Below are 26,545 nucleotides of genomic sequence, written 5' to 3' on the forward strand. Positions count from 1 at the left end.
CGTGTTTTATTATTGCCTGATTTTGCCTCAAGGGCAGTGGAAACAAGTGGTAGCCCTCTTCAACATAAGCATGAGATCTATCTATCAAAAACATGAAGAGAAAAGCTTAAAATCTGATTGTATAATCCAGATTTTCTTTATCCCAACAATGTGCAAGACACAAACATTAAAGTCCCTATCTAGTCAAAACGGATATTAGCACTTAAAAAATCTGTTAATAGAGCGGAGCAACCAAACACTCTAATAACTGCAAACTTTAATACCTACTGAGATCATTTCAGAACAATTACATCAGTGGAAAGAGTAGACATGTGGATTGCCCATGCTCAGTGTAATCAGTGTGAATGGGGATACTCAAGAGGTAAAGTACTCCCTCCATCGTTGTTATTCCAAATAATAATTGTCCTTTATATTACTCTGAACTCCTTTTCAGGCAGTGCCAAGACTGGTGCATCGACTTATCAAGCCCAACCGGGAATGATGTAATGTCAGTAACGTGTGCATGTGTGTGTTAGTAATGTTTCAGCAGCGTAAAAACTGTTGCCTGTGGCACATAGTCAAATTTTGAAGATGAATGAAAGCACACACGGTTACTTAAGGAGGGATTATAAAAAGCAAAGCCCACAAGTTTTGTTGAAATTGATATTTTAAGCACAAACAAGATTATCACAAATAATGTGTGGATGTCGGTGGACAGCCAGAGCAGAGTGAGCGATCTGGTGCGAATCAGCAAATGTCAACACACTGATTCATCCTCTACATACGGCGTTATCTGACTGCTAGCTAAAGTGTGAGCTGCGACATCAGGCTCTTTGTGTGAGTACAATAACAAGCGTCCTGTACCAGGATCTATTATACTAACATATTACTTAAAACTCCTGCTTTCAAAATCTTACCAAAGCAAAAGTATATAAATATATTAAGCAAAATGCACTAAAAGTAGTCATGGTGCATTAAAATGTTCCTCGTCAGAGTTGCATTATCAATAATTGTGGGGTTTTTTTTATTAATGAGACTGCTGCAACAATGTGTGTGTGGCACTTCCCTGCTGTAGATGTTTGAGGTTGTGCTAATGTTAACTCCTTGATATATTGTTGGGTAGCATAATCTATAATAAGGTATCATATTTTATAAGATCATCATATGACCCTGTCCTGCACATATCTCTAAAGAGTAAACCTCAGATCAACACACCTGAAGTACATGGTTTCACTTTAAAATGGTCAAAAAAGGTAGTGGGTGTAAAGTAAAATACTTTCTTCTGAGAGTTAGAAGAGAAGTATAAAGGTAATTTAAATGCAAATACTCCATTAAACCATTGACTACAAGTGTAAGCGTACCTGTGTCAGCTCTTTCTCTCTGCACTGACTCTCTTCCTTCAGTGTCTGGTGGTCTTTCTTTGACAGCTCTACACTCTGCTCCAGTTCTGACGGAAACAGAAGGACACATCATTTCTAAAAACCATCTTCACACAGAAAGAAGTCAGTTGTGACACATCTGATATGTTTACCTTGCATGGTCTTCGCTGTCCTCTTGTTCTCCTCCTCAGCTGTCGCAAGCCTTTGTCTCTGAAACAGGGAAACATCAGCGTGATTACGAACTAATCACGTACATGGTTACATTCTTGTACCTTGAGCTAATAATGACTGGGCCAAGAAAACATGCAATGTTTGTGGAGAGAATGCCTCTCTTAATGAGGCCACTTTCACGATGCCCAGGGGCAAAACACGGAGCATGAATTAGACAAATAAGGCGAAACTGCAGTTAGTCACTGGACCCTCACAGATGTGCACTGATCAGGGAAATGTGTTTCAATATACCAACACATGCACTTTTCTGTGAAATGTATGACATCATTAAATACTTAAAGAAGTCCGAACAACATTTCTTTAACACTTCTGGAGCTGAACAGTTCATGAATTAATTGATCAAGCCATTTATAAGTTAGAAATGGTTGTCAAATGTCAATGCAAGAAATAATTATCTCTACACTTCAATACCAGAACATTTTCTGTGTTCTATAAACGTGCATTTATTCCAAACAAAACAACGGACAAGGAAGTTGACCTTTAGCCTCAGATGTGCAGCTTTTCTTGTGACTTCATTTGCAATTTGAATTTCTGTATATTTAGCTTTACATCAAGAGGAGAGCAGCAGAGATATCTTTTTCCTTCTTCATCCTCTTCTTGTCGAACATTGCCTTTTGTCTTTTCTCTGTTTATTTGTGATATTAATGACCAGTTCCTTCTCTCTTACCAGGCTGCTGAGCTGCTCTTCCAATGAGCTCTTATCTTGCTGCACAGACTGAAGCTCTTTCTGTTTGCTCTCCACATCCACACTCAGCTCGCTGATCTGTAGGGGACACACATTATAGAACAAACAAACAGTACACATATACACATCTGAATACAGCCATAAATGATGAATCATTACAGTAGCTTCAAACCAATATAAAACATAACATTTACATTAGGGGCAGAAAGGGGCGTTGTAAATACAAATTATACCACGTCTTCCAGCATTACATACTGCAATTAAATCATACAGTGATGAATTATCAATTTTACAAGCGCAAAGCAACATGTAGCTGATGCAAACTTTTTTCTCCTGAGACTGGGCCTGGGCCTTGAGGCTGCTGATCTGCTGCTGGGACAGAGACGCAGCGTCCTCCTTCTGCTGGGACGCCCGCAGCCTGAGCTGTAGGTCGGCCACCTCCCTCTCCAGCTCCATGATCCTGGAGCGCTCAGAAACTGTGGCCACCTGCAGCAGGAGACGGAGAAAAGTCGACATTAAGGCAAAGAAAAGGAGAGCAGTACTGTACAAAGATCTAGTATGTTAAGCAACATAGCCAATATGAGCTTTAACCTGATAATATCCAGGATTAAACTTTATAAAAAAGACTTAATAACACTTCTTATTTAATCAATTTGTTTTCTCGACTTAGGGCGACATTATCACTTGTTTGTAAGACAATCAAACACCAAAAGATTATTTATTTATAACCATAATACACAGCAGCTAGCTGTACTTTGCCCTAAATACTCACTACACTACCAATTGTGGAAAAATCTGCAACTACAAAAAGTCCCACAAAAATTGCACTATTTCCTCATGTTTGTTTTATATAAACTTCAGTATCCAGGAATTTAGCCTTTTTATTCTCTTACAAATGACACTATATATTAACAAGTTATTTTGTTTTGACTTTACGGGAGAAGGCAAAGGTTCTTGGGACGATTGCAATTGACAAAATAGAGTAGATGAAAAAGTCCTACAAGAAAAAGAAATAGATATGGTTGGTTGTTTTTCATTGGTTTTGTTGATGAAGAATAATGATGTTGGCCATCTCCAAAGTACAGTCAATTCAAGACCTTTTAACAAAGCGTGCATGAACCCATGTATGGTGTATATTAGAAGTTAAAAGCCAATGTCCCAATGTCAGGGCTTATCGTGAACAAGGCAATGAGGTAAGCAGCTTGTAATCAATCGGACAATTTGCATACTCTTTGCGGGCTAATATTCCTTCAATATATCCTGTGTCATGGTTATTAAACCCAGTGGAGGGAAAAGCGCAGCACTCAGTCCTGCTGTGGGACGGGGACTGCCAGCATTACCCTGGTGTCCTCTAAATCCCTCTGGAGTTTTTCAGCTTTGGTCTTTTCAAAGAGCAGGCTCTGCTCGAGCTCCTTTATGTGGGCATGCTCCAGTCTGTTCTGCGTCTGTTAGTAAGAGAGAGCAGGAAGAGAAGGAGAACAAACACCAATGCAACACTGACATGCCAGCTTTGTGCCCAAAACAGAAAGAAGACAAGACTGTAAAAGAGAAATGCCAGTAAGAAAGCACTGATGGTTTCCAGCATTACATCAGTCGGTTGTGAACAAAGGCAAAGACTGTTAATCGCTCATTCTGCTCTGAGTAATATCATGAGCCAATAATTTCAATCATCTCATTCTGACAGAGAGTTCTGACTTTATTGGCACTTTATTCCTGTACTTTAAGGAGACTGCTTTAGTCGCTTATTTCCTCTGAAGAGTGAAGGAAATGCAGACAAGAGGGGGATATGCAAGCATGGAAAAGGACTGAAGAATAGGGAAACAAAGAGAGCTTTCAAGAACATCCAAGTAATGAAAAGATAAGGAGAGGGTGGTCATGTAAGTGCAGCAGAAGGGTGAATTAAGCATGAATGAATAAATAAAAAAGAGCAGGAAGGAAGATGTGTCTGAACAAGAAAGCAAATGAATGATTCAAAAATGTCAGCAAAAGGAAAAGCGTGAGACACATGATTGATGTAATCATCAGGAGAGGAATGCAAAGCAGCGGTTAAGCATTTTTAAGTCACTTAAATATGACTATAGCCGGTAAAAACAAGAGGGATCAAACTCAGGCGTTCATTAGAAACTTGAATAAAGAAGCGCTCGTTGATATTCTATAGAACTAAGAAGAAAATGTAACTTTTCATCTAGTTTGTCAATAATTAACACGGGAATTTCAGGGTGATATAACATCCGCCTGACAAGTGAGAGACAGACAGCTGCAGTGTGTGAGACATGTTTAATGGAGAAGCAGATTATATAACTGAAACTTACCTCCAGGTCTCCTCTGGTGATGCAGGCCTCCTCCACGCTGAACTGCAGATCTTCCACTTTTCTATCAAACAGGGACAGGCATAAAGCTTCCCCCAGCTGTACATATTCCATAGTTATACATAAACACAATGGCATTAAAGCTATCCATAACCAGAATCCCATGCAGGCTACAGGTAGAGTCAGACTCACCTCTTCTCCTCCTCCAGCTGGTTGAGCAGCTCCACTTTGTCTCTGTCTGCTGCCTCCACCAGCGATCGCAGCTGATCCAGCTTTGCCTCCATCTCCACTGCATACTGTAAACACACAGAATGGACAGCAGCATGAGCACACTGGGTGAATGCACACTAAATGGACAGTTCCTGTTGGCCCTGGCTATCACTGACAAATTAGCTCCATTCACAAATGTAAATATTGCAATGTCTCCCACCACTATTGATCTTTAAAATGTGCTCTTCCAACAGTCCCTTAGTGTTAAAAGATGGAACTGGAAATGATTGTAATGCATTTTAGATGTATGGTTTAATGAAAAACGTAACACTTAACTAGGGACCATGACTCTATAATGCATGAAATCATTCATAGAGTATAGACCTGTAGACTTTTTATTACTTTTAGTTTGTCCTTTGCATTGTAATTACATTTTTAATAATGTTAAAAATAATTTCTTCAATGTAAATATAATTTAATTAGTTGAAGATATCAGTCGTGGTAACAGTAGGAGTAGTAACAAACTATAAAACAGCTGAATTGTATTTCCTGCAGACACAAAGCAACACGACCTTCATTTCACAATCGTGTAACAAAATATTTGTTTCAGAAAATAAGAAATGACTAAAAGCTTTAGATTTGAAAAACAATAGTCTCTTATAATAAACAAATAAGAGATGTTGTTGTATTAGTGTTTGCTTGTACTCTTGTTTGGCTGCAGATACTTCTTGTGTTATTATATCTGACCTGCTCCCGTCCTTTCCTCAACTGAACCATCTCCTGCTGCACTTCTCCTGCATGGCTCGTGGCCTTGGCAACCTCACATCTCTCTATGTCTCTCTCCGCCAGCAGCTGCTCGATGTGCTGCTGCTTCTCCTTCAGAGCCTCCTGCAGCGCTGTAGTGCCGGAGATCTTACGAGCATACCGAGCAGATGTCTCTGTCAGCTGAAAGGACAAAGAAAAAGATTTAAAATGTTGTATGTGATCTGTCAACCCGACCAAATAACAACTGGTAAAACTGTTTCGCAGAACCAGGAGGTAGCAAATCATAAAATTACCCAATACGTGTAAGTTCCAAAAAGAAATGAGACTTATATGTCAATTTCTTTGCTAAATCCATAGCATTGATGATGAGTTTGCTACCTATGCATACATAACTTTGACTCACAGTATGGTTTTGAGATGTGTTGCACCAACAGACAGCATAAACCCCTGTAGTGTAGACTAACTACACAGAGTGGTCTTACCAGTCCTGCTCGGCTGGGCTTGCCGCTAATGGAGGAGGTGGCGGAGCTGAGCGAGCTGATGGAGGAAGCGCTCGGGCTTCTCTTCAGGGCGGACTTCCTCCGTGAGCTCTTGGCCTTGGTGGGTGTGGTGCACGGGAAGCCGATACGAGTCACCTTGTGTGTCGGAGCGAACAGACCATACCTGGGCAAGCACTGAAAATACCTGGGAGGAAAACCAGAAACAAACATTGAGGAAACATTTTCTCCGCAGGTGACTCTATGGTTGTGTTAAGACAGATGTTATACACGTGTCCTGTATTACCTGGTCCCTGCGACAGCTCCATCATTCTTGCCAAGTGGTTCATCTAGTTCCACTCCACACCACGCTCCTTTGGCAAAGTCTGTTTCCCCGAGAAACTTCACAACTCCTGCCTTGTTCCCACCAACCTACACACAAAAAAACAATGATTAACAGTGACTTCTCTTTTTATTAAAATGAAGTCACCAATCACCAATCTTAAAGGGGAAAGGTTGTTAAACTTCTCTACGGTTACATTTGGGACAGTTTGTAGTAAGCATGTTCTACCTTCTGATATTTGGAGAACAATAGAAAATGAATAAAAAAATGAAGATGTTGGTATCTCCCTAATGTAATATTACTGGGATTTAGACTTCTGTCTTTAAACATGCGACTTCAAGAGGGGTTTTTCTGCACCATGTACAATTACTTCCTCCTCATTTCTGTCACAACACAGTTCTTCTCTTCTTCCAACACTGCCGAAGTATTTGTCTGCTGATGTCCAAGAGAAAGACTTGAAGCCCTGCATGGTTACTTTTCTATTTGGTGATTTGTGACTGAAACTCTGTCCAGAAATGGAGCAGAACAGGTGACCTTGTATGCCAAATGACTGTTTTAATCATCAAAACTGTGAATCCCTGAAAAGAGTTCTTTCATGAGGTCCTTTGTTGGCAGAAAATGACTGTAGGAAAATGTATCTGGAGATTATTAGTGATTATGCACTGTGTTTCTTACCAGCACACGGTCTCCGTGCCTCAGCTCCCTCCTCTTCTTCATGGATTCTGTGTCTGAGACGTTGGACACTGTATCGCTGGATGTGAGCATTCGGTTAAGTGCTGCACTCGTCTTAATGCCGCTGCTCTGAACTGTATAAAGAAAAACAACAACTTTACCCCACTGCATAACCTACACCGTCAGTATTCACTGATAAAATGCCTGATGGTACCAGTTGAGGTAGTGGCAGCAGGTGTGGACTCGCTGGTTGCGGGGGCACCTGGTGCTGGACTCTGCTGCCCCCCGTTTGCCTCCTTCACTGGCAGAGCAGTCTTTGATAGCTTAGAAGGCCGTGTGAATATCCCCTTCCCATCTTCACACTGGAAGTACCGGACCCCTGCCACGGAGCCGTCGTTCTTCCCGATAGGCTCGTCCAGCACAATCCCCGCCCACTGCCCGGGAGCAAACTGAGTTCCCCCGATGAACTGCACGTAGCCGGGCTTGTCGCCGTTGACCCAGACCCTCTCTCCCACCAGGAAGTCCACACTCCCATCCTGGGTTGGGGAGGTCACGCTGCCCAGGGGCTTCTCTGGAGGGACTGGCTTTGCAGTATCTACAATCACAATTACATTTAATATATTCACTGCTTTTGATATAAATCATATCATTTCATTCAAATCATACTAATAATAGCTGATCTGAAACCTGTGCTGTTTGGACAGTATCTTACTAAAACCTATATGGCTCCTTTTATTTTATATTTGTGCAGTAAACCTTTCTGTTATCCTTTTCCCAATTAATTTACGCTGGGTGTCACAGCTCCCCTGAGCTGACTGCAGGTTATTCAGATCACCTGTTGGCTCCTAATTAGGAATTGGGAGCAGCCTGGTGCATTTCCCCTCTTGGCCAATCAGGGTGAAGCTACAACCTTTTGTAAGGGCTCAAGAGTGGGGGAACTGTAAAACATATTTTAGCGGATATTGTCAAACAGACTCTCTATTTCTATACATATAATACTAAAATATTTGCTAATCATTTCTGCTCTTGTAAAGACTCGAGAAACTTGCTTATTTTGGTTATTAGAAAATGTTTGGTTTGGTTTTTGTAGCCAAATTAAAAGTAAGCCAAACAAATGCATCAGCATTTAGTTTTGACTTCAGATAAAAGTTGACAAGTTTAATTATTTTTAAAGATTAAAACTAGGTGAAATGCAAAAATCCAATATCTAGTATTTTTGATATTTAGTGCTAAAGGTAGATTACGGGTTTCCCACATACTGTTACAGTACGGAGGATTAATAACCAGCTAAAAAAAAAAATCTGTACATAAATATTTGTAAAACATGACAATTCAAATTGATTAGGAGTGATCATTTTAATCACTATACTGTTCTCCTCCCTGTTTGTGTTTCCCCCCTTGGCACATGAGGTAGACACTTAAACAGTGCAGTTGATGGTGATTAAAGGATGGACTCTGTAATCACATTGGCCCCCTGCTGAGGTGTGTTCTGAATAAATACTCAATCCGAGCAAACAGCCCCCCGTTTATAAAGCCGCAAGATATTCCTTTTGCTGTAGGGTCATACTTATTTGTTACAGAGAATGGTTTTCTTGTCTTTTTCGATTCTGTTGCATGAAAGTAGTAAAATACTCATCCACAAATACTTCCTGTGAGATTTTATAAAGTTCATGAGTGTTTTAAGATGGTCTTACCCGAGGATGGAGAGGTCTTTGTGGGCGCCGCAGATGGACGGGCTATTTTGCTGGGGGGTTTGAGCCCGCTGACCTTGCCCTGAGTACTCATGGCTCCTTGTTTGTCCATCCTGTGGGGTGTGTGGCCTCGTCAAGGTGGAGGCCTTCCCCACCACCCCATAAAGTCCCAATGTGATAGAAGAGAACTAAGGGGAAAAATCCATAAATCAAATCAGAAACAGAGACCATTTCATGTTTTACAAGTCCTTTATTGGAGCTGACCATCTGCAGGGACATGAAACTCATTACAGTGGATATTGATTCAGCTAAATGTAGTCACATAGACCTTATTCAGGGCTGGTATTGTAAGCAGAAACTCAAATACATAAACCCTATAAGCAAACATTAACATTCAAATGACCGCCGTTTATATTTATCTTCTCTAACTATGCTTATTGTACATCCTGCACCTAATAACTAAGGCAAATTCTTTGTATTGGCCACTTGGAAATAAAGCCGTACCAGTAAATTCAAGGCCCTTTTACTTCAAATTAAAAACTAAAAGATGAACAATGAATCACCTATCAAAATAACTGTGTTTCCTGTAGACCTACTCAATTAATAAGATTTTTTGGGGATTCCACACACACCACAAATAACTAAAACACTATTAATATTCAGTTAGTAACAAAAGAGGACGTCACAAGTGTAAAGCTAAAAAGACTAAAACTAAAAACCAGCAGAGAGAGCTGTTACACGACTCAGCAAGGCCTGTGAACATTAAACTGTAATAATTACACTCTCTAGACACACTGTAGACTTCCCACCGTATGTCACAACCCACTGTTTATATGCAGGCTATTTATTATCAGCCATGTCAAACATGAAATGCAAACCTGACCACGTCATGAGTTGTTTCCCTCAGTGACGTCTCTACTCTAAATGCCACAAGATAAAGGCCTTTGCATATATGACATCTATCAAATAAAGTGAAGCAGACTTTCCTCCTCACTGCAGTAAAACATTCCTCTCTCTGTGGACATCTTGTACCGTAGGTGTTGGGCTGCTGCCTGACCACGCTGCCATTTTATTCAGAAATCCGATGATTCACTCTGGGACCAACACGGTCAAGGCAGATATTATGTTTCACACAGATAAGGCTGTTCAACTGTGGGGAATTTGTCTTCATGCTTCAATCGCACACAGTACACCATTCAAGCAACAAGACTTCCCATTTATAAACCCTTAGAAATACTGGTCAAAAACACCATTATGGATATGCAACATCTTGCAAAACAGCAACAATCAGGATGAAGAGAACCCTTTCTCCTGCATGGCCAAAACACAAAACACCTTTGACAACTTCAAGACCTCTGAACCAGTCACACAGAGTAGCTGACTTCACCTTTTGTTCCCATTGTAGACTCAGACCTCTACAAAAAATGTATTCTTTATATTTATTTAGGGATGATTATCAAAGTGTATTAGTATGGGTGTGTATACAACCATGTAATTGTTTTAGTGGGACTTTAGTCTGCCTTAAACACTTAAACAATGACCAGTCCAACTTTCTATAAATCTATTCGATTTTGCTGTTAAAACTATTACTTAAGCAAAGGTTTTAATGCAGGACCTTTAATTGCGGTTGAGTATTTTCACAGTGTGGTATTAGTCATTTAACCAACTAAAAATGACTCGTGTAAATGATCTGAATTCTTCCACCACTGACAGTGTTGCAGGTGCTGAAATCTAATGTGTAAGGCTGGCAGCATGTTTTATTGTCACTGATTCTATTTGACCTCCTGCATATTCTCGGTACTTAACAGTAAAAGTTAAAAGCTAATCCCATGCATTGAGCAGGTAACACAAGCCTTGTCTGCTGTAACATTACCTCACTGCTCCCTCCGCCCAGCCGGTGCAGCCAGACCATAACAACAAGCACACCTACAGCTGTCAAATCTCATCCTGTGGTACCCCTGTGTCTGGGAGCATCCCAACTCTACCACTCCTTTGTCTCTATCCTAACAGAATCAGATATCAAATAAGCATGTACAAATCACTGCTGATGCATTGTGACACGGTAAACAGATAATGAGACTGGCCCTTATTGTTTATGACTGGGATGGGCTCTATCTACTTGCTGCATCTCTTGAGCCAGTAACTTAGGTAGGTGTGGACTCTTTTCTAAACATCCTACGCATTTAATTTCCAGATGACAGGTTACTTTAACCACACATAATACAAGAGATAGTCTCAGTGCGTAAAGGTATTAGGCATTAATGTTATTTTGTGTCCCACGTTGAAGCGTTGGTCCCTGTTGGAATGCGCTCCAACTGCCAACGCTAGCTAGCTACAGATTAGCATAAACAAATTAACTGTGGTTATCGTAAATACTAACGCCTTAACAGAAAGAATATTAAAGCTAAATAACAGCAGACAGGTGTGTAAAAAGTTGCCGCGAAAGCTTACTTGTTCTCTGCCGGTGAATTGAGCTTCAGTAAAATATGTCGTGGGAAGGTGCAGCGTATCTTTACACCGTTACATGTTTTTCCAGCGGCTCTGCCCAGCCCCAGCCTGACGTCACCTTGGGAACCAATGCTGCCTTCATGGAGCCAACCGTAAACTCGACTATTTAAGAACCGAATTTTAAAACACGATTTTATTACTGAGAAAAACACACAATCAGGAAAGGAGAATGACACAAGCTGTGCATTTGATTTATATTGGTTATTATCAATTAGATTTATTTAAAGAAAACTAAATGTGACAGGAAACAAAGGCAAGGAATTTGCTAAATATGTGCACAGAGAATGACAAAAGACAACTAAAGCCACCATAAAGTGTCATCCTAAATGTATTCCATTAGCTGAACAGTACAATGTTGACCCACAACATGTAAATAACAAAAAGGGGCATAACATCGTGTACTTAAATTACTTTAAAATATTTATTTAGTTACGCCCTATAACTTTGAGCACATTTAATCAAGTAGCCTACTATACTTAAACACAAGTTTAAGGTAATTGTACATTACTTGAGTATTTCCATTTTCTTCATTACTGAACTAGATTAATAATACAAAACATGAATGATAAAACTTGTATAAATTATTTTGTATAAATAGTATACTATTGATCCATTGGAGACATTTACAAGCTACCAAGTTGTATATGTTTGTGGTAAAAAGCAGCCCATCTGATATACATAGTGATGAATAATGTAATAAAAGTAAACAATATAACACACATCTTTCTGAAAAGGTCCATTCTGTAGAAGTATTACTTTTACGTGTTGTCCTTTTATTGTAACAGTATATTCCTACAACGTGGTATCACCACTTTTACTTCAATCCAAATTTCCCTATGGCTGTTTAACTGATTTGTATTTCAAATATTATTTGTTTGTCATAAAGTGCCTTGAACTAGCTTAGCAATAAAAAAGCCCATAAACACATATCCATATTTACAAGAATAAGCAGGGCATAATTGACTAGATCACATTGCATCAAATGTTTTTTTGTTTGTTAATCGCTCATGATCAATTTGATTAAACATAATCTTGAAGATTTTTGGTAATCCTATACAAGCAGCATTAAGACACTAATTATATTATTTGGTTGGGCAATTGTGTTTTTCAAAGCCACAGCAAAACCTCATCCCTACTTGTAATTATGTCAGTAGGCAGGAATCTAACAAGCATTTTGCATTCATGAGAGAACCCCTGCAAAGTGAAAAGGGAAAACAAACGCACCAGCTTTAAATCTTTCTTTTATCAACAGTGGAAACGTTGCCCTGAGTTGAATCCATCTGATCTTGGTCTTCCTCTGTCCTTCCAAGCAGTTTATTCAGGAGCTTTTTGAAGGTGCCGCTGAAGGCAGGGCTCGAGAAATAATACACCACAGGGTTGAGGACGCTGTTGAAGTATGTGAAACACACCGAAGTGTAAAATGCCAGGTTGGCCTCTTGGAAGTATTTGCATTCATCGTACCATGCCTTGAGGATCCAGACAGCAATGCGTGATATGGTGCTGGGAAAGAAGCAGATAATAAAAATCAACGCCACAGCCAAGACAAACTGAACGGCTCGTTTGATTTTCCCCTTCTTGTCCATAGTCCTGACTCTCAACTGCCATGTAATTCTGAAGGAGCAGAAAGCGACGATTAAGGTGGGCAGGAAGAACTGGGTGACGTAGAAAGTGTTGTGCCAGGTGGAGAGGGGACTGAAGCCCATGCAGATGTTGAAACTCTCACACTGGGTTTGGTTTCTGTTGTAGAAGAAGTGCTCATTCGCAAGTAGATACCCTGTGGCAAGAAAAATCAGAGCCCAGAGGCCAAGGGAGACCCAGAGAGCGTAGCCGAGACCCATCCGGTTGATACAGCTCCTTGGGTGGACAATCTTGAAGTAACGGTCAACAGCTACAGCCGTGAGGAAGAAAATCCCTGCCGCACGGTTGGCTGCCAGCAGAAAGAGCAGGATGCGACACATGGCATCGCCGTGCACCCAGTTCTTTCCACGCCTGTAGTAGTCAGGCCCTGAAAGGCAGGCAGAACAGCACGATGGAGTCGGCAACAGCCAGGTGAGTCAGGTACACAGAGTTGGGCTTCCATTCGTCCATGTGAAAGATGAACATCCACAGGGCGACAACGTTCCCCATCAGCCCAAACATGAACTCCATGATCAGTATTGGAGGCAAAACCTGGTCCAGGATGGGCGACTCGAAGGCGCAGCACTCGGCTGGAGGAGTGTGATTCATCTTTAAGAGTGAAGCGCAAAACTGACCAGCTGCTATAAACTGCTCTATAGAGTGTCAACACAGATATGCTGTACCAGGTGACTTCTATGGAAGGGAATTATGTTTGTGCACAAAGAATTATGGGACCAGCATGCTAATTCAGAAGTGGAGCAAACAACTGTGCACTATGTGTTATCTCCGAGGGAAGTGGTATTGACCCAGAGGAGCGTGGAAACAACCGTAAATGTTATCTGTCTGGGGAGGGTGGTTTCATTATAAAACTATTATGCATGGGAGAAGGCTTTCTCTTGGGGATGAAGTAGGATGTGTGAAAAACAAGTAACCTGGGGGCATTTAGGTGACTCGGATAAAAGAAGGTGAACCGTACAATCCTTTTTTAATGTTTTAAAAAATAGAAACATACCCATTGAAAATAAAGAAGAGTGTACAGGCGAAGGAGACTGAAATTTATTAGCCTACAGTTTTGCTTAAATGAAGAACATTTGGGAGGGATTCACGTCTTACCACACCTTTGGCAAACGAGAGAAAGCAGCTATTATTAACTAAAAAAATGCCAAGTGAGTGGCCAAGTCTGCAGCTCTTATGAACAGTAAATAAAATAGGTATAAAATGACTTAATGTGTACATTTGGCCAGGTTGTTGTTGTTGTTACAGGTCACATCCGTTTCAGTAAAAGTGCATATTTGGTCTTCACTTCTTGACTTCACCCAGGTCTTCGATACTTTCATCATCCACCTACAACAGAGAGACAGTGAAATTAACATTTGTGCTGTTTGTTTAGGACTTCAGAGCACATTTTTGAGAGGTACCAAATGATTTGAAATTGTTCCAATACGTTTAAAAAAACATTTTTTTTTTTAAAGACCTCATAAAACAGGTTGTGTGTATCAAAGACTGGTATAACTTGTTCCTATATGCCCTATAGCTCCATTGTTCTTTATTACTAGGACCACAACACTGTAGTTTATATTGACTCAACCACATCATGCAAAAGTACATTCATCCACCGCTGAAAATAGCCCCAAACAAATCCTCTATTTCCTCAAGTTAGTCTGATAAAAACTAAAGTAACCAGCTATTTTAGAAAAAGTACCAAACCACAAATGAAAAAGTAACCTTTGTATGTGTGACTCATTTTTAAAGAATAACTTCTTTAGTATGAAATAAAGGGCTTGGAAATGACAAAATAGGTTATGAAATAAGACGGACAGGTTTTGTTTGTCTGAATTGACAATAGGATTATACGATACCTAGATATTATACTGCCCCTTAAACTCCTTAATCAATTATTGTTTGAGTTGCTTATTGGCTAAGGACTCTCCTCTTTCAGAACCATCAACAACAACTTCTATGTGCAAAATATAATTTGAGAAACATAAATACACAACACATGCACCACTACACTATGACTACGTGGCCTAAATAAAGCAGGATACATCTGCTGCATTTTCAACTTTCCATGTTGCTTTAGGCTCTGTTGTGTTAATTCTACACAAGACGGCTCCACGCTGAAACACATTTGAGCTCCAAAATGGTTCAAATGTAATGTCGTCATAAATTTTTTTTTTAAACAACATGTACATAGAGAATTCTCTATTCCTGTGCTTTACATGCATTTAAATGTATATTTCTTAACCTATACAGTAGATGGCTGATGGGTCTGCAGTTGGATATTTTAACAAGCCAGCTTAGGTTCAACTGTCCTGTTTTTAAATTAAATAGTGAGTATTAGGACTGATCTGAGACACTTTTCTCAGTAATCCACCCAAATCCCTCCTCTGCCAACTATCTTAAAAATGGATTACACAACTGAAAATACATAGTTTGAAACTCGCATTATCCACTTACATTTCAACTGAGGGCAAAAGGAGAATCAAGTACATGAACAAACAAAGAGGAATCTCTCGGCAGGATGAACCATTTCAATTTCAGAAAGCTCACCTCAGGCCACTTCTCTTGAATCACGTCGATTATGTCATCTGTAAAGTCTCCCTGAATGATTATTTCATCCTCAGCTGTAACTGAGGCACCACAAGAGAATTTCTGGGCAAAGAATCGCTGAGCCTCTTTGAGTTCAATGTCTGCAAGAGTCAACACAAGACGTATGTTAAGATTCAAGGATAAAGAAAAATAGCCAATGTTTACAAAGACACAAAAACGACTCTTACCAAATGTGTTCATGCCACACACTCTTGTGACATATTTCTTCTTGGCTCTTGGGATTTTTGCTATTGTGATTTTCTGAGGCACAGTCTTCTTTTTCTGTTTGATCTGGCCTCTTCCACCTTAAAAAAGGTTCAAACAAAATAGACCATAGCTTATTATGTATTTCATCTAACACACCCTGGGATGTTGACTTTAATAATAATAGAAAAAAAATAAACCAACACCTCTACATTTACAATCCAGACCATAATAAAGTTAGGATTCTTAATCTTTTCATTAAGTCAAACACAGTTTCGGATACTATAATATTCAAAATGTCTTCACATTCTCAAGAAAACCACAAAAGATTATGCACATGTAACCAAATTTAACTAAAAAAGACAGGTTAACCATGAAAACTTTAAGTATTCAAACCAATAAATATGATTTAAAGTGTTCAGCTAACACTGTGACACTCAATAAAAAGCCTAAGAGGACACGCCTCTGACATTTGACAGTGTACCTCTCTTCTGTTTCTTTTTCTCCTCCTCCTCGCCTCCAGGGGGAGATTCTCCAGCGCCGACTTCCTGCTTGGGAGCATTCGATGCTGGGCCTGAAGTGAAGAAGGAAAACAGGAAGACATTAAAACCAATCCTGCAATAAAACTATATAGGAATACCTGAATATTCTAGTAACAGGCTAGCCTAGCAGCTGAACATGGTGACCATAACAGCATGGTTTTTGAGTTTGACAACAGTACAGCACTTAAGACCTATAAGTGTCTATATATTGCCCAGCTATAATGGAGCAAACGCATCATATGTGACGATTCCAAAATTGTCATATTATGTCCCCATTCACAATATTTAAAAACGCATTAAAAGGTGCCATAGAATGCATCTATCTGGTATTTTAAACTGTTCTCTGATGTCTACAAAGAAGGTATATAACTTTGGTTGATCCAAAAATGTCCAGATGCGGTTTTACAGGCACATTTACATCCTATTATTTGGTCCTAGATGAAACAAGCTGAATTGCCTTATTTGGGGGGGTCATTTAAATAATTATGACGAGCTCTGCTCTGATTGGCTGGTTTACAAGGAGCAATACATGTCATTTGCCCGTTTTATTACTGTCATATGCATATTCAGGATTTGAACGAGGAGGAAACAATGGCGTTTGAGGTTCACGGTATGTCAGCTCAATGTACCGAACTCTCCTTATTCAACTATGCCGAGGTAAATACAGTTTTCCATTCTGTGGCACCTTTAACAATGAATCTAACAAATCTATGCTACACATACAGTTTTTCTTAGGTCACAAATGTTTAAGGTACAGCGTGAAGACTTTGGGGGATTTTTTGCTACGAGTTCTTCTTTCTTGTGTGTTTGTAAGCACAACATATACCAAAGCAAATTCCTCATAAATGTAAACCTACTTGATAAATAAAACCGATTCTAATTCCGATTTAAGAAAAAAATGTTTGGTTAAAATCTGTAATGGCACTCACCTACTGTCATCCTGGCAAACACATCTGGAAAGTTCTTCTCAAGCCATTGCCTACATTTGGCTGGCTCAGGCATGTACTCACAGTACTGCAGAGACAACAGTGTAGATTCAGTACTATGTTAGAGAATTGCCAAAAATATATTATCTAACATGTAAATTAAGACTGTATGCATGAACAAAAGTTATATATATCAGGGTTTTGTTTAAGGCTTAAAACTTACCTCTGTAGGCAGAGAGCACACTGCAAAAAAACACAAAAATACAGACTGTCACATTTTGAAAACCCAGAAACAAATATTTAAAGACGATATAACATAAGCTTTTAAGTTTTCCCCTGAGGGAAAATTCAGATATTGAAGCAGCACAAATATAGAGAAAAGGTACTGATGAAAGGAGAAGTAAAAATAACAAAATAACAAATAAGAGGGAATAATAATAACAATAGTAGTGTTTACTGTAGATGGGGCCCCGATAAGCCTCGCTTTTACTTTGCAATTCTGCCACCAGGTAGATCTCCCAGAGTAAATGAAAGCTCTTTTTAAATGGCACAAAGGAAAAGTGTTGTCCTCTGGGCGTACAAAACCACAAGAGAATAGCTCCTTTGTAGCTATTGGTAGCCATCCCCAGTTACCAAAGAGTATCAATATAACTTCTTAGCAGTCCCCAATAATAGAAAATGGCAGAACTACCAAGGTAACTTTCAAATACAAAATGTAGTATGTTGTAGTCTTTATGAGAGTGGCACTAACAATAATGGCATTTGGAAATGCTCGGCGGGATTGGGGTAGTCTATTGCCACTTGAAAGACAAAGTTTACAAGGCATATTACATGGTGTGCTTAAAATTAGCCAGTCAGCAAGTGAAGTAAATATGTAAACACTGTGTACACTAGAATAATGTATAAGGTCAATAAGTAATTCTACTGAGTTATCTGTTTTAATATATTTAATGTATGTAAATTAGAGTTGTTCCGATTCCGATACCATTATCGGAAATGTCTCCAATACTGCCGAAAATGCTGGCATCGGTATCTGCGAGTACTGGAGTCCAGGCACCGATCCGATACCACGTAATTTATTAAAATAGGAATCTATTTACTGGTTAGCGCCGCTCTGCCATCTGCAGCCTGCTGTTTTAGAGGGGCGAAGAAGAATTGATCACCTGACACCTGTTAGACAGGAGCTAGCACTAGCATATCATGTCAGCGGTGTGGCAATATTTCACGCTGGATGCTCCCACCAGCAAGACTGCGACATGCAACATATGCCAAGACAAAATTTCGAGGGGTGGCACGAGTGTTGCTAATTTCAACACCAGCAACTTGATTAAACACCAGAAGACGCGTTACGTTAAAGAGCACAAGGAATTTACCAAAGCAAAGGGGAAAACAAAGGACGAGCTGCAACAGCAAACTCTGGGAACTGCCTTACAGCGACGAGATAAATTCCCGAAAGACAGCCCAAAAGCAACAAAGATAACACACAAAATTGTGGAATTTATTGTCCTGGATGACCAACCCCTGTCTTTCGTCGAAAATGTGGGATTTCGCCGCTTAATGGAGCATTTGTAGCAAAACTACTCTTTGCCAGGTCGTAAATATATCTCCGAAATTGCGCTACCCAAATTATACGAGGCAGTTAGGGCACACATTTTATGTATGCTTAAAGACATGCATGCAATCAGCTTTACCACAGACATTTGGATTTCCGACGTGTGCCCCATGTCTTTGATAAGTTTAACCTCACACTGGGTGGACAGAGAGTCAACATTCATTTGTATTCATTCATGTTTTACAAAGGCTTTAACCTGAGCCAGGCCTTACCACAATGATAATCATATCACAGTCATGCAGGCGTAGAATGATTTTTTGTAACATACTGGTATCGGTACTAGGTATCGGCCGATACCCACAGCACAAGTATCAGAATCGGTATCGGGAGGGAAAAAATGGTATCGGAACATCTCTAATGTAAATATAGTATGTAATTTAGCAAGATGGTAAAACACAATATAGTATGATATCATATAGTGTAGTATAGTATGGGAAGAAGCCAAACTGAATAAAATGTTATTTACTGTACCTCCACAGTAAAGTACTTTCAGTGGATATTTTGAATCAGAGTTATAAGTTATAATTCCATGGTCTGGTCTGCTTTCCAAAGAACTTGATTCCATTTCAGTAGTAGCCATCACAAAGTATCTGGATAGAAGACAAATGGACAACAAATAAATAAACAAGGCCCATATAAATCTTGGTGTAAATCAGACTATAAATTAACTTCAGGATAACAAAGTGTTCACTCTTTATTCAAAACCAACAAGTGATCAAATATGTTATTATCAGACTCTGCTGCAGGCAGTGGTGGCATGTAACAAAGTATATTTACTGTAGCAAGTGCAGTACAATGGTGAGGTACTTGTACTTTAGATGATTATTTCCATCTTTTGCTACATTAATCAATTCACAAACCAACTACTATAGTTATTAGTTATGATACAGATTCAGATTAATACAAAATACAAAATCAACAAATATATTGTGACGTTTTATTAAAGAGTAGATGGAGTAGTTAAACTCCAGCTTAGACATTAAACACGCTTACATATTAATGCATAAATAATTGCATACGTATAGAATAATATTTTGCAGAATGATTTCTTTTAGTTTTAGCACTTTAAGTACATGTTGATGCCAACAGAAGTATACCTATTATCAAGGTACAATCGGAATGCATCACGTTTACCTTTAAACAGTATTATTACAATGTGACATGGCTACTTTGATTCAAGTAAAATATGTTTGTTCTGAATGTTGGCACGAGTGAACAAGGCTCCTGCCAATATTTCATCATGCTAGCCTGCCCAAATCACAGATCAGTAACACTAGCAGCAGCATGCTAGCCAACATCATGACACAGGCGTATGGGAACTGAAATAGATCGCAGGTCAGTCACAAGGGGGCTAATTAAATGCACGAAAAGCAGCAGATAATTAAATAGTAGGTTTGATAGCATCATAGCAGTCATCAGAAGAACTAGCGCTAGCTGGCTAACACATGCGGCTGATTGAATAAATACACCAATTAGCTAAAATACGTGTTAAGTATATGATATACTTCTGCCGTGGACACTATGATGATAAAGACAAACTGTACTTTTTTGTTAAAATATACGCAGTTAGTTTGAGTGGTTTCATTCATCAGGTACCGTTGACTTACCCAGCTGTCACCGTCAGCACCAGTTTAATGGAGCTTTAGCTTAGCATGCTAAATTAGCTAACGCTAACTAACCAGGTTCTGCTGTTGAATAAACAGAATAGAAATAGAAGGTGTCGAGATACTTACCCTGTGAAATATCCTCTTAAAACTGATGTCTGTTCAGTAAATCCACTTGCATTATTAACGTTAGTTTGACTTTTAGATTATCATTCTTATTGAATAAGGTGTAGTTGGCGTACTTTGAGCACGCCTAGTAGCAGTTCTTGTTTTAGTTGTTGAAGCGGCTGATACGCAGCGCGGGTGGGACTCAGCGCTACCTGGTGACCGGAGGACGAATTTACTGTTGTATAAAATGTCCTAAATAAGTCAAAATGAAAATGAAAATGATTCCACTCCAAATATAACGCATGTAGTATGGTGTTTAGTTTTATCATTTAAGTTTTAAAATTAAGTACAAATATGTTTGGAAAAATACTGCGGGATGTACGTTGGCGTGACGTAATCGTCCTTGTTTTCCCAGTTCACTCATTTACGTTCAAAAGTAAAAAGAAGCTAACAGTAGCAAGTTAGCCATTTCAGTTTTTTAGCGACACTTTTAGATTCAACTAACGATACCTTATAACGTTTTGTAGAGGAATGCTATAGAATATAAGCGCTTAACTTAGCCTATGTTGCTGACTATAAGTTAACTTTGTTGGTACTTTATCGTTAGCCTTACTAACTAAAGCCAGCTGGCATGCCCCTCAAAAGATGCCCAGTACAAGCTCTAAACAACATCAATGAAGGTAACACAATACGAGGAGTTGCTGAAATATTAGTGGATGTCACTGTTGTTGATGGACGAAGGAAAAGGACTGTTCCCTTCCAATGGAAGAGCCTCAGCCTCTTTCCCCTTGTCAAATGGTAAACAACAACTCCATATTTTTCTTTACCAACAATAATCACATATGTCTTTATTTTAAATGAATGACAGAAAGTTTCAAGATTCCACCTTGATTTTGACTTTCAGATACTTCCGCTGAGCTTTGGCATAGCACTCCAGTTAAAAATGTCAGTGACATTTCTGTTAAATCCACTTTATAATGAAAATAAATGCTTTCTCATTGTCTGATTCTCATGTGTTACTACTTTTCAGAGAAATGGTGGTGATTCGCTGGATGCCATCCCACTATCTGTCGCTAGTAGCTTCAAGATGGACAGCACAGCAAAACAGTGGGCCAAACAAACAACTCCTATACCAGCAGACACCCTCTGTCCACCCAGCTCGCAGTACACTGAGGTGAGAGACAATGTTGAAGCTATGATTAGATTTTTTACAGTGTAGATTATGCATTGTTAATCAGACACATACTCTCAGTGGGCTTTATATGGTGATGTTAGCTTTATGTGTCTTTCTGTTTGCTTTTGGAAAAGTTTCCTGTGAATGACCCGAGTAGCTGCACCATCCAGAGGCAGAGGAGGGAGCTCCAGCTGCTGATGGCGGAGCTGAAGGACAGGGAAAGGGAGCTGAACACTATGGCTTCCTCCCATCACAAGCAGCTTCTTGCCTGGGAACAAGACCGGCAGAGGGTGCTAGCCTTAGAGCAGAGGTGTGCCCGTTTTGATGGTGAGGACACAGAGATGAATTAATACAGGAATTAATAGAGATCCAGCTTTAAGTTGCTATTTCGGGCTCCAGTGTTTAAGCATAAAAATCATTTTTCTGTTGAATGGTTGCAACAAATATATGTTTTCATAACCAAATTCTGTGGAATATTTTCTCAATTGTTTGATTAATTATTCTATTTCAACTTTCAAAAAATAATGAACATTTCCCGTAGCCCAAATTCCTTGTTTTTTCTGAGCAACGGTTTCAAAATCAAATTATTATATTATATTATTATAATTATTTCTAATAATTTTAGTTATATTATGTTCATATATCAGCCTAAAATTGATTCCATTGATTCCATACACCAAGATGTGTTAAATATTGGACTGGGTTTTCTCTCAACTTTAAAGTGTGTGTATATACAGCCCCGGATTTAAGTTAAGAGACCATTTCAGCGTTATCAGTTTTTCAGCATTTTCTCTTGTTTTATTATTTATAGATATGTCTTTTATTTAAATTACTTTTTTTATTTTATTTGGAGTAGTCGCTACATTTTTTCCGGAGCTGTATATATTTCTTTTATATATATCTTTTTTTTTTTTTGCAGATGAGTTGCAGAAGCGTAACGAGGTGATCAGAATCCTGACTAAGCGTGTGTGGGTGGTGGAAACCAGGGAGGAGGAGGTCCAGAAGCAGCTCAGCTTAGCCAAACAGCATCTCTGTGAGCAGCAGAACATCAGCCAAAAATATCAAGACTTTGAGGTACAAATTAGTCATTAATACACACTTAAATCCTCTATATAGAAAAATGTTCTCACATCTTAAGGTAGACAAATAGCACCAGGATTGCTACAAACTGCATATTGGTGGTTTCTTTAATAAACCACACTCTCCTTTATCAAGTGTATTAGATTATTTTATTAATACTCAGTATCTCTGCTTTTAGTCTAATTGTCTGTGGTTTCTCTTAGGAGAAGAACCAGAGTCTGAACTCCACGGTCATGGCTCTGTCTACTCAAGTGGGCTCCCTGCAGGTCAGGGAGGAAGAACTGAGCTCTATGCTCAAACTCAAGGTACAGTAGTTCACTATTTTATTTCCATGAACACTGAATAAGATTAATTTAAATGATATCTTTGCCTGTTTTTAATATATTCAGCTAGTTGGTTAATATGATTTTTTTCCCCACATCAGGAGAAAGATGTGGTTGAGGCCTCTGGTCATTTGGTCGACCTCACAGCGAGGCTGCGAGATCTGGAGACTTCGCTAACAGAGAGTCGCTCCCGAGAGAGCAAACTCCAGAGAGACTCTGAGGAAAACAAACGTCGCTACAAAGAGGCCAGGCATGAGATCACACACCTTAAAGGTAATTTAATTTTAATTAGAAAAACATATTTTCTGTTGATTGACTAATTCATTAAGTATCTCATTATTTCATCTATTGTTGTATTATTCTCTCCTGTGTTTGTAGAGGATCTGCAGCAGCAGGTTACACAGAGCAGCACTCAGAGGGAGGAGATCATCCGCCTGAAACAGGAGCTCCAGCTGCTGCGCAGAGATCTGGCCTTGTCAGGTACAATAAACCGCAGCACTCCAAATCCATCCTCTTCCTGTCAATGATTCAAAACTATTTATTTGGTCGAAATATTAAGATATGTTGTCATTATTAACTGTTTAGGGATTTTATTTATCCATTATGTGTATTTATTCATTAAGAATTTGAATCCACCCCACATTGGTTTTTATTTTGCAATATTTAATGCTGTTATTTTACCAAACTTACTTACTGTTTGATGTTATGTGTTTTCTGGTTCTTGAATATCTTTTTTTAAATTTGTATTCATTATCAATTATATGTGTTTTGTAATTATTGTGTTTTATGTTGTACATTGTGCTCCTATTTTTGGCCCTTTGCTGGTGAAGTGAATTCATTTATACACCGCAAAATACAAGAAATGCTAGTGGTGGTGAACACAACATGCAATTGATCCAGATAAATCTAACTATCATATCAAGTATTGAAGAGCTGTAGCTTAGAACTGTTTTTGTTTTCAATTAACTAACAGTGTTAATTCAAACAGTGTCATGAATATTTGAATTTTGAAACTATCAAGAGATATTTATCAATTAAGCACTATACAATAGTTAGTGGTTACTGTGTAAAGCATACGTGGAGATAATGTTTAAGTTTCATGTGAGTGCAATGAGTATAATCCGGTCTTCATTTCTTGATCTTAATCTGTGCTGTTATCAGACACCTCCGAGTCTGAAAACCGAATGTTTGCGCTTCATGTTTGTCACCAGGTGAGGGAGACAGCTGGAGAGACGAGCTGCTGGAACTGGCTCGCTCCAAACAGGAACGCACCATGTCAGAGCTGCACTGCATACGACAGGTGCGACAGTGTTTAGTAACTCATGGGGCAAAGGGCATATATATAAAGGTCATAGCCAAGAAAAACTCTCCCTTAACCTCACAGTGTGGCTTCAAAGCACAGAAGAAACAGTTATGAATTAATAAATTATACTTTTATAAATACCCTTGTTAAATCACAGATTAGGAAATGCATCGTTCCACATTCCTGTCCTCAGACATTTGTTGACGTCAGAAGGGCATTTCTGGTTTGGCAGCATACCTCAGAGTGCTCCTGCAGTCTATGGCACAGGGTCAATGTCGGGTCCATAACTTGTTGAAAGCAAATCCTAAACTGCCACAAAAATGATGAAAAATTAGGATATGCCTTTATGGTTCCCACTGGGGAAGTATGGCTGTTGCAGCAGCACAAAGACAGAAATAAAAAAGGATAACATGAATAATTAGAGGTAGAGCTAAAATAAGAATAACAGTAAAAAGAGAGTGATGTTTCTCTGTATAAATATCGAAATATACGATAGTTTATAAGGTAACCAAACAATATAAAATGATCATAATATAGTGTGTGATTATATAATAAACATAAGGCTGTTTTTGTGTATTTTTATTTACAGGTGTGTGAGAATCAGCGTAATGACCTGCAGCTGCTGCAGTTAAACCTGGAGAGTACCCGTGAGATTCTGAGGGAGAAGAACAGTCAGGGAACACCGGGCAGGTAATTAATGTGCAAATTTCATAACTTATTGCTATAGAAAAGCTACTGAGTTGGTGAGCATTGTGGTGGGGACAATGAGAGAAAACTGAGGATGAGGGTTAGAACACCTGATAACAGAGGAACATGAAACAGTCGAGAGCGGGAAGCATAAATGTAGCACACATGGTGTGGAGTAGTGGTGATCTGAATCTTCAGGCTTCTCCATAAACAGAATCTTTTTCTTTTCTGTCTCAGTCAGGAGGAGTTAAGATGTCTCTGTGTGGACAGCCGGTCCCCTCCATCACTCAGAGTGAAGAACTCCAGACTTTTAAATGACGCCGCCTCTCCACCAGCAGCCAATCTGCACACCAGGGTGAACAGTGACCTGCAAGACTTCTCAGAACACTCCATTGATGTAAGACAGAAACAGAGCCCATATTGAAATTAGCTTTGTAAATTCAAACATCAGAGAAGTTTCAATAACGTACTTATGAACCCACAATGTATATCACCAGTGAAACACAAATGGTCAACATTTTAAAGGAATAGTCATTCATGTATTTGCTTTCTTAGAGTTAAATAAGAAGATTGATACCCACTTTACTGTATGTGTCCACATTAAATATGAAGTTACAGCCTTCTCCCAATTAAATGAGCTCTTTCCTCCTCTCACCAGGGTGATGATCCTCTGTCCAGCTGTTCTCTGCAGCAGATGTTAAATGAGTCCAAGCAGGTCCACAGCTCTGTTCACAGTAACAGTGTCCCCTCTATAAGCTGCCGGACCACTGAGCCTCTTTACTCACATACGAGCCCGGCATCCCACAACCACCACCATTACCAAATCTCCCCGACCTATAAGGTAGTTTCATGATGCTGGGCCTCTTAACGATTTCTCTCTCCCATTTGTATTCACGGGGTGTGGCATTAAGGGTGTAAAGTGTTCAGTTGAACTTTTTGGGTGTGTGAAGACATAACCGCTTCGTCATTTTTTTTCTCCAACAGGCAACTGAGACTCCACCCAATCCCTGCCCTCGTCACCACCGGCCATTTGGAAGGCTTGATTTTAACTGAAGCACATATTATATTTGTATTAAAAACATCAGTATTTACCAAATACTTTAAAATCAGTGTTACTACAGGAAAATGTATGCTAACAGTTAAAGGTTGAACTGTCTCTCAGGGAAATAATGAAGGATTAAAACAAACGTCATGAATTTGTAACTTTTATACCCTTAATCTTGTTTTATTTGTTTAACCTTACGTATAATTTAAAGGATAAATCATACATGTGTATTTTTTAATCTCTGTTCAGATTTTTAAAGGCTGCTTTGTGTAAAGTGTGTGAGATCACATGGGGAAACCTGTCATTCAGGGCTGTTGAGTGGTGTGTCCCTGTATTGTCTTTCCAGTTTCACTGCCTACCTATTTACCCGATGACTCAAGAGGAAATTTCAATAGCTGTTAATCGTTTGTCCATTTTATAACTTCATTTTTTATTAAAGCAAATATTTTCATATGTAAACTACGTTTCTAGTTCTTTCAATGC

At 39.2% G+C, this 26,545-nt stretch overlaps 4 protein-coding genes and 1 long non-coding RNA gene across 9 annotated transcripts in view; 1 reads left to right on the top strand and 4 right to left on the bottom strand.

Annotated features, from left to right (window-relative positions):
* Window positions 1–11,306, bottom strand: part of clip1b (CAP-GLY domain containing linker protein 1b) — a 28,986-nt gene extending 17,680 nt beyond the window's left edge. For 2 of the 3 annotated variants that reach the window (XM_063889682.1, XM_063889681.1), the window contains exons 1-14: window positions 11,192–11,306; window positions 8,744–8,928; window positions 7,264–7,644; window positions 7,053–7,183; window positions 6,342–6,466; window positions 6,041–6,242; window positions 5,541–5,738; window positions 4,776–4,879; window positions 4,587–4,647; window positions 3,615–3,719; window positions 2,599–2,760; window positions 2,257–2,352; window positions 1,511–1,568; window positions 1,341–1,426 (exon numbers count right to left, since the gene is read on the bottom strand). In XM_063889682.1, the coding sequence (XP_063745752.1) occupies window positions 1,341–1,426; window positions 1,511–1,568; window positions 2,257–2,352; window positions 2,599–2,760; window positions 3,615–3,719; window positions 4,587–4,647; window positions 4,776–4,879; window positions 5,541–5,738; window positions 6,041–6,242; window positions 6,342–6,466; window positions 7,053–7,183; window positions 7,264–7,644; window positions 8,744–8,852 (1,818 nt within the window). In that variant the 5' untranslated portion in view covers window positions 8,853–8,928; window positions 11,192–11,306. The remainder of the gene's footprint in view (window positions 1–1,340; window positions 1,427–1,510; window positions 1,569–2,256; window positions 2,353–2,598; window positions 2,761–3,614; window positions 3,720–4,586; window positions 4,648–4,775; window positions 4,880–5,540; window positions 5,739–6,040; window positions 6,243–6,341; window positions 6,467–7,052; window positions 7,184–7,263; window positions 7,645–8,743; window positions 8,929–11,191) is intronic. The other variant, XM_063889684.1, reaches the window with a different exon arrangement.
* A 124-nt stretch (window positions 11,307–11,430) lies between these two features.
* LOC134868238 (hydroxycarboxylic acid receptor 3-like) lies at window positions 11,431–13,617 on the bottom strand. Its single transcript, XM_063889213.1, is given in 2 exon segments — window positions 11,431–13,248; window positions 13,250–13,617. Coding segments are annotated over 2 exon segments (996 nt in total). The 5' UTR covers window positions 13,475–13,617; the 3' UTR covers window positions 11,431–12,477.
* Window positions 13,618–13,899: 282 nt separating this feature from the next.
* On the bottom strand, window positions 13,900–20,666 carry denr (density-regulated protein). Its single transcript, XM_063889214.1, has 8 exons — window positions 20,472–20,666; window positions 19,210–19,328; window positions 17,350–17,369; window positions 17,130–17,214; window positions 16,143–16,232; window positions 15,643–15,759; window positions 15,416–15,555; window positions 13,900–14,209 (listed from the first exon to the last, which is right to left on the bottom strand). Exons 2-8 carry the CDS (start codon window positions 19,316–19,318, stop codon window positions 14,165–14,167), a joined length of 606 nt encoding a protein of 201 aa, XP_063745284.1. The 5' UTR covers window positions 19,319–19,328; window positions 20,472–20,666; the 3' UTR covers window positions 13,900–14,164.
* Window positions 20,164–26,521, top strand: ccdc62 (coiled-coil domain containing 62). 2 transcript variants are annotated; one of them, XM_063889210.1, is made up of 13 exons: window positions 20,165–21,248; window positions 21,355–21,395; window positions 21,481–21,624; window positions 21,759–21,951; window positions 22,544–22,698; window positions 22,908–23,009; window positions 23,129–23,300; window positions 23,406–23,507; window positions 24,239–24,327; window positions 24,920–25,020; window positions 25,255–25,414; window positions 25,676–25,858; window positions 26,002–26,521. In XM_063889210.1, exons 1-13 carry the CDS (start codon window positions 21,167–21,169, stop codon window positions 26,068–26,070), a joined length of 1,593 nt encoding a protein of 530 aa, XP_063745280.1. In that variant the 5' UTR covers window positions 20,165–21,166; the 3' UTR covers window positions 26,071–26,521. The 2 variants fall into 2 exon arrangements, with proteins under 2 accessions (XP_063745281.1, XP_063745280.1); XM_063889211.1 differs by lacking the exon at window positions 21,355–21,395 and having other exon boundaries at window positions 20,164–21,248.
* LOC134868240 (uncharacterized) lies at window positions 23,281–25,949 on the bottom strand. Of its 2 annotated transcripts, none has more exons than XR_010166263.1 (3): window positions 24,944–25,949; window positions 24,472–24,634; window positions 23,281–24,314 (listed from the first exon to the last, which is right to left on the bottom strand). It is a non-coding gene; the product is annotated as an uncharacterized LOC134868240 (long non-coding RNA). The 2 variants fall into 2 exon arrangements; XR_010166262.1 differs by having other exon boundaries at window positions 24,472–24,639.
* Window positions 26,522–26,545: the final 24 nt, after the last annotated feature.

The sequence above is a fragment of the Eleginops maclovinus genome, chromosome 8 (assembly GCF_036324505.1).
Source record: "Eleginops maclovinus isolate JMC-PN-2008 ecotype Puerto Natales chromosome 8, JC_Emac_rtc_rv5, whole genome shotgun sequence".
In the NCBI taxonomy this organism is placed as follows: Eukaryota; Metazoa; Chordata; class Actinopteri; order Perciformes; family Eleginopidae; genus Eleginops; species Eleginops maclovinus.

Coding starts and splice junctions, on each gene's coding strand:
- denr (XM_063889214.1), bottom strand. CDS start 19,318: ATGGCTACTACTGAAATGGAATCAAGTTCTTTGGAAAGCAGACCAGAC. Junction 17,370..19,209: donor GAAAGTACTTTACTGTGGAG/GTACAGTAAATA, acceptor GTTTTTTTGCAG/TGTGCTCTCTGCCTACAGAG. Junction 14,210..15,415: donor TTCAAGAGAAGTGGCCTGAG/GTGAGCTTTCTG, acceptor TCTCTGTTGTAG/GTGGATGATGAAAGTATCGA.
- ccdc62 (XM_063889210.1), top strand. CDS start 21,167: ATGTCACTGTTGTTGATGGACGAAGGAAAAGGACTGTTCCCTTCCAAT. Junction 23,301..23,405: donor TGAGATCACACACCTTAAAG/GTAATTTAATTT, acceptor CTGTGTTTGTAG/AGGATCTGCAGCAGCAGGTT. Junction 25,021..25,254: donor AGTCAGGGAACACCGGGCAG/GTAATTAATGTG, acceptor TTTCTGTCTCAG/TCAGGAGGAGTTAAGATGTC.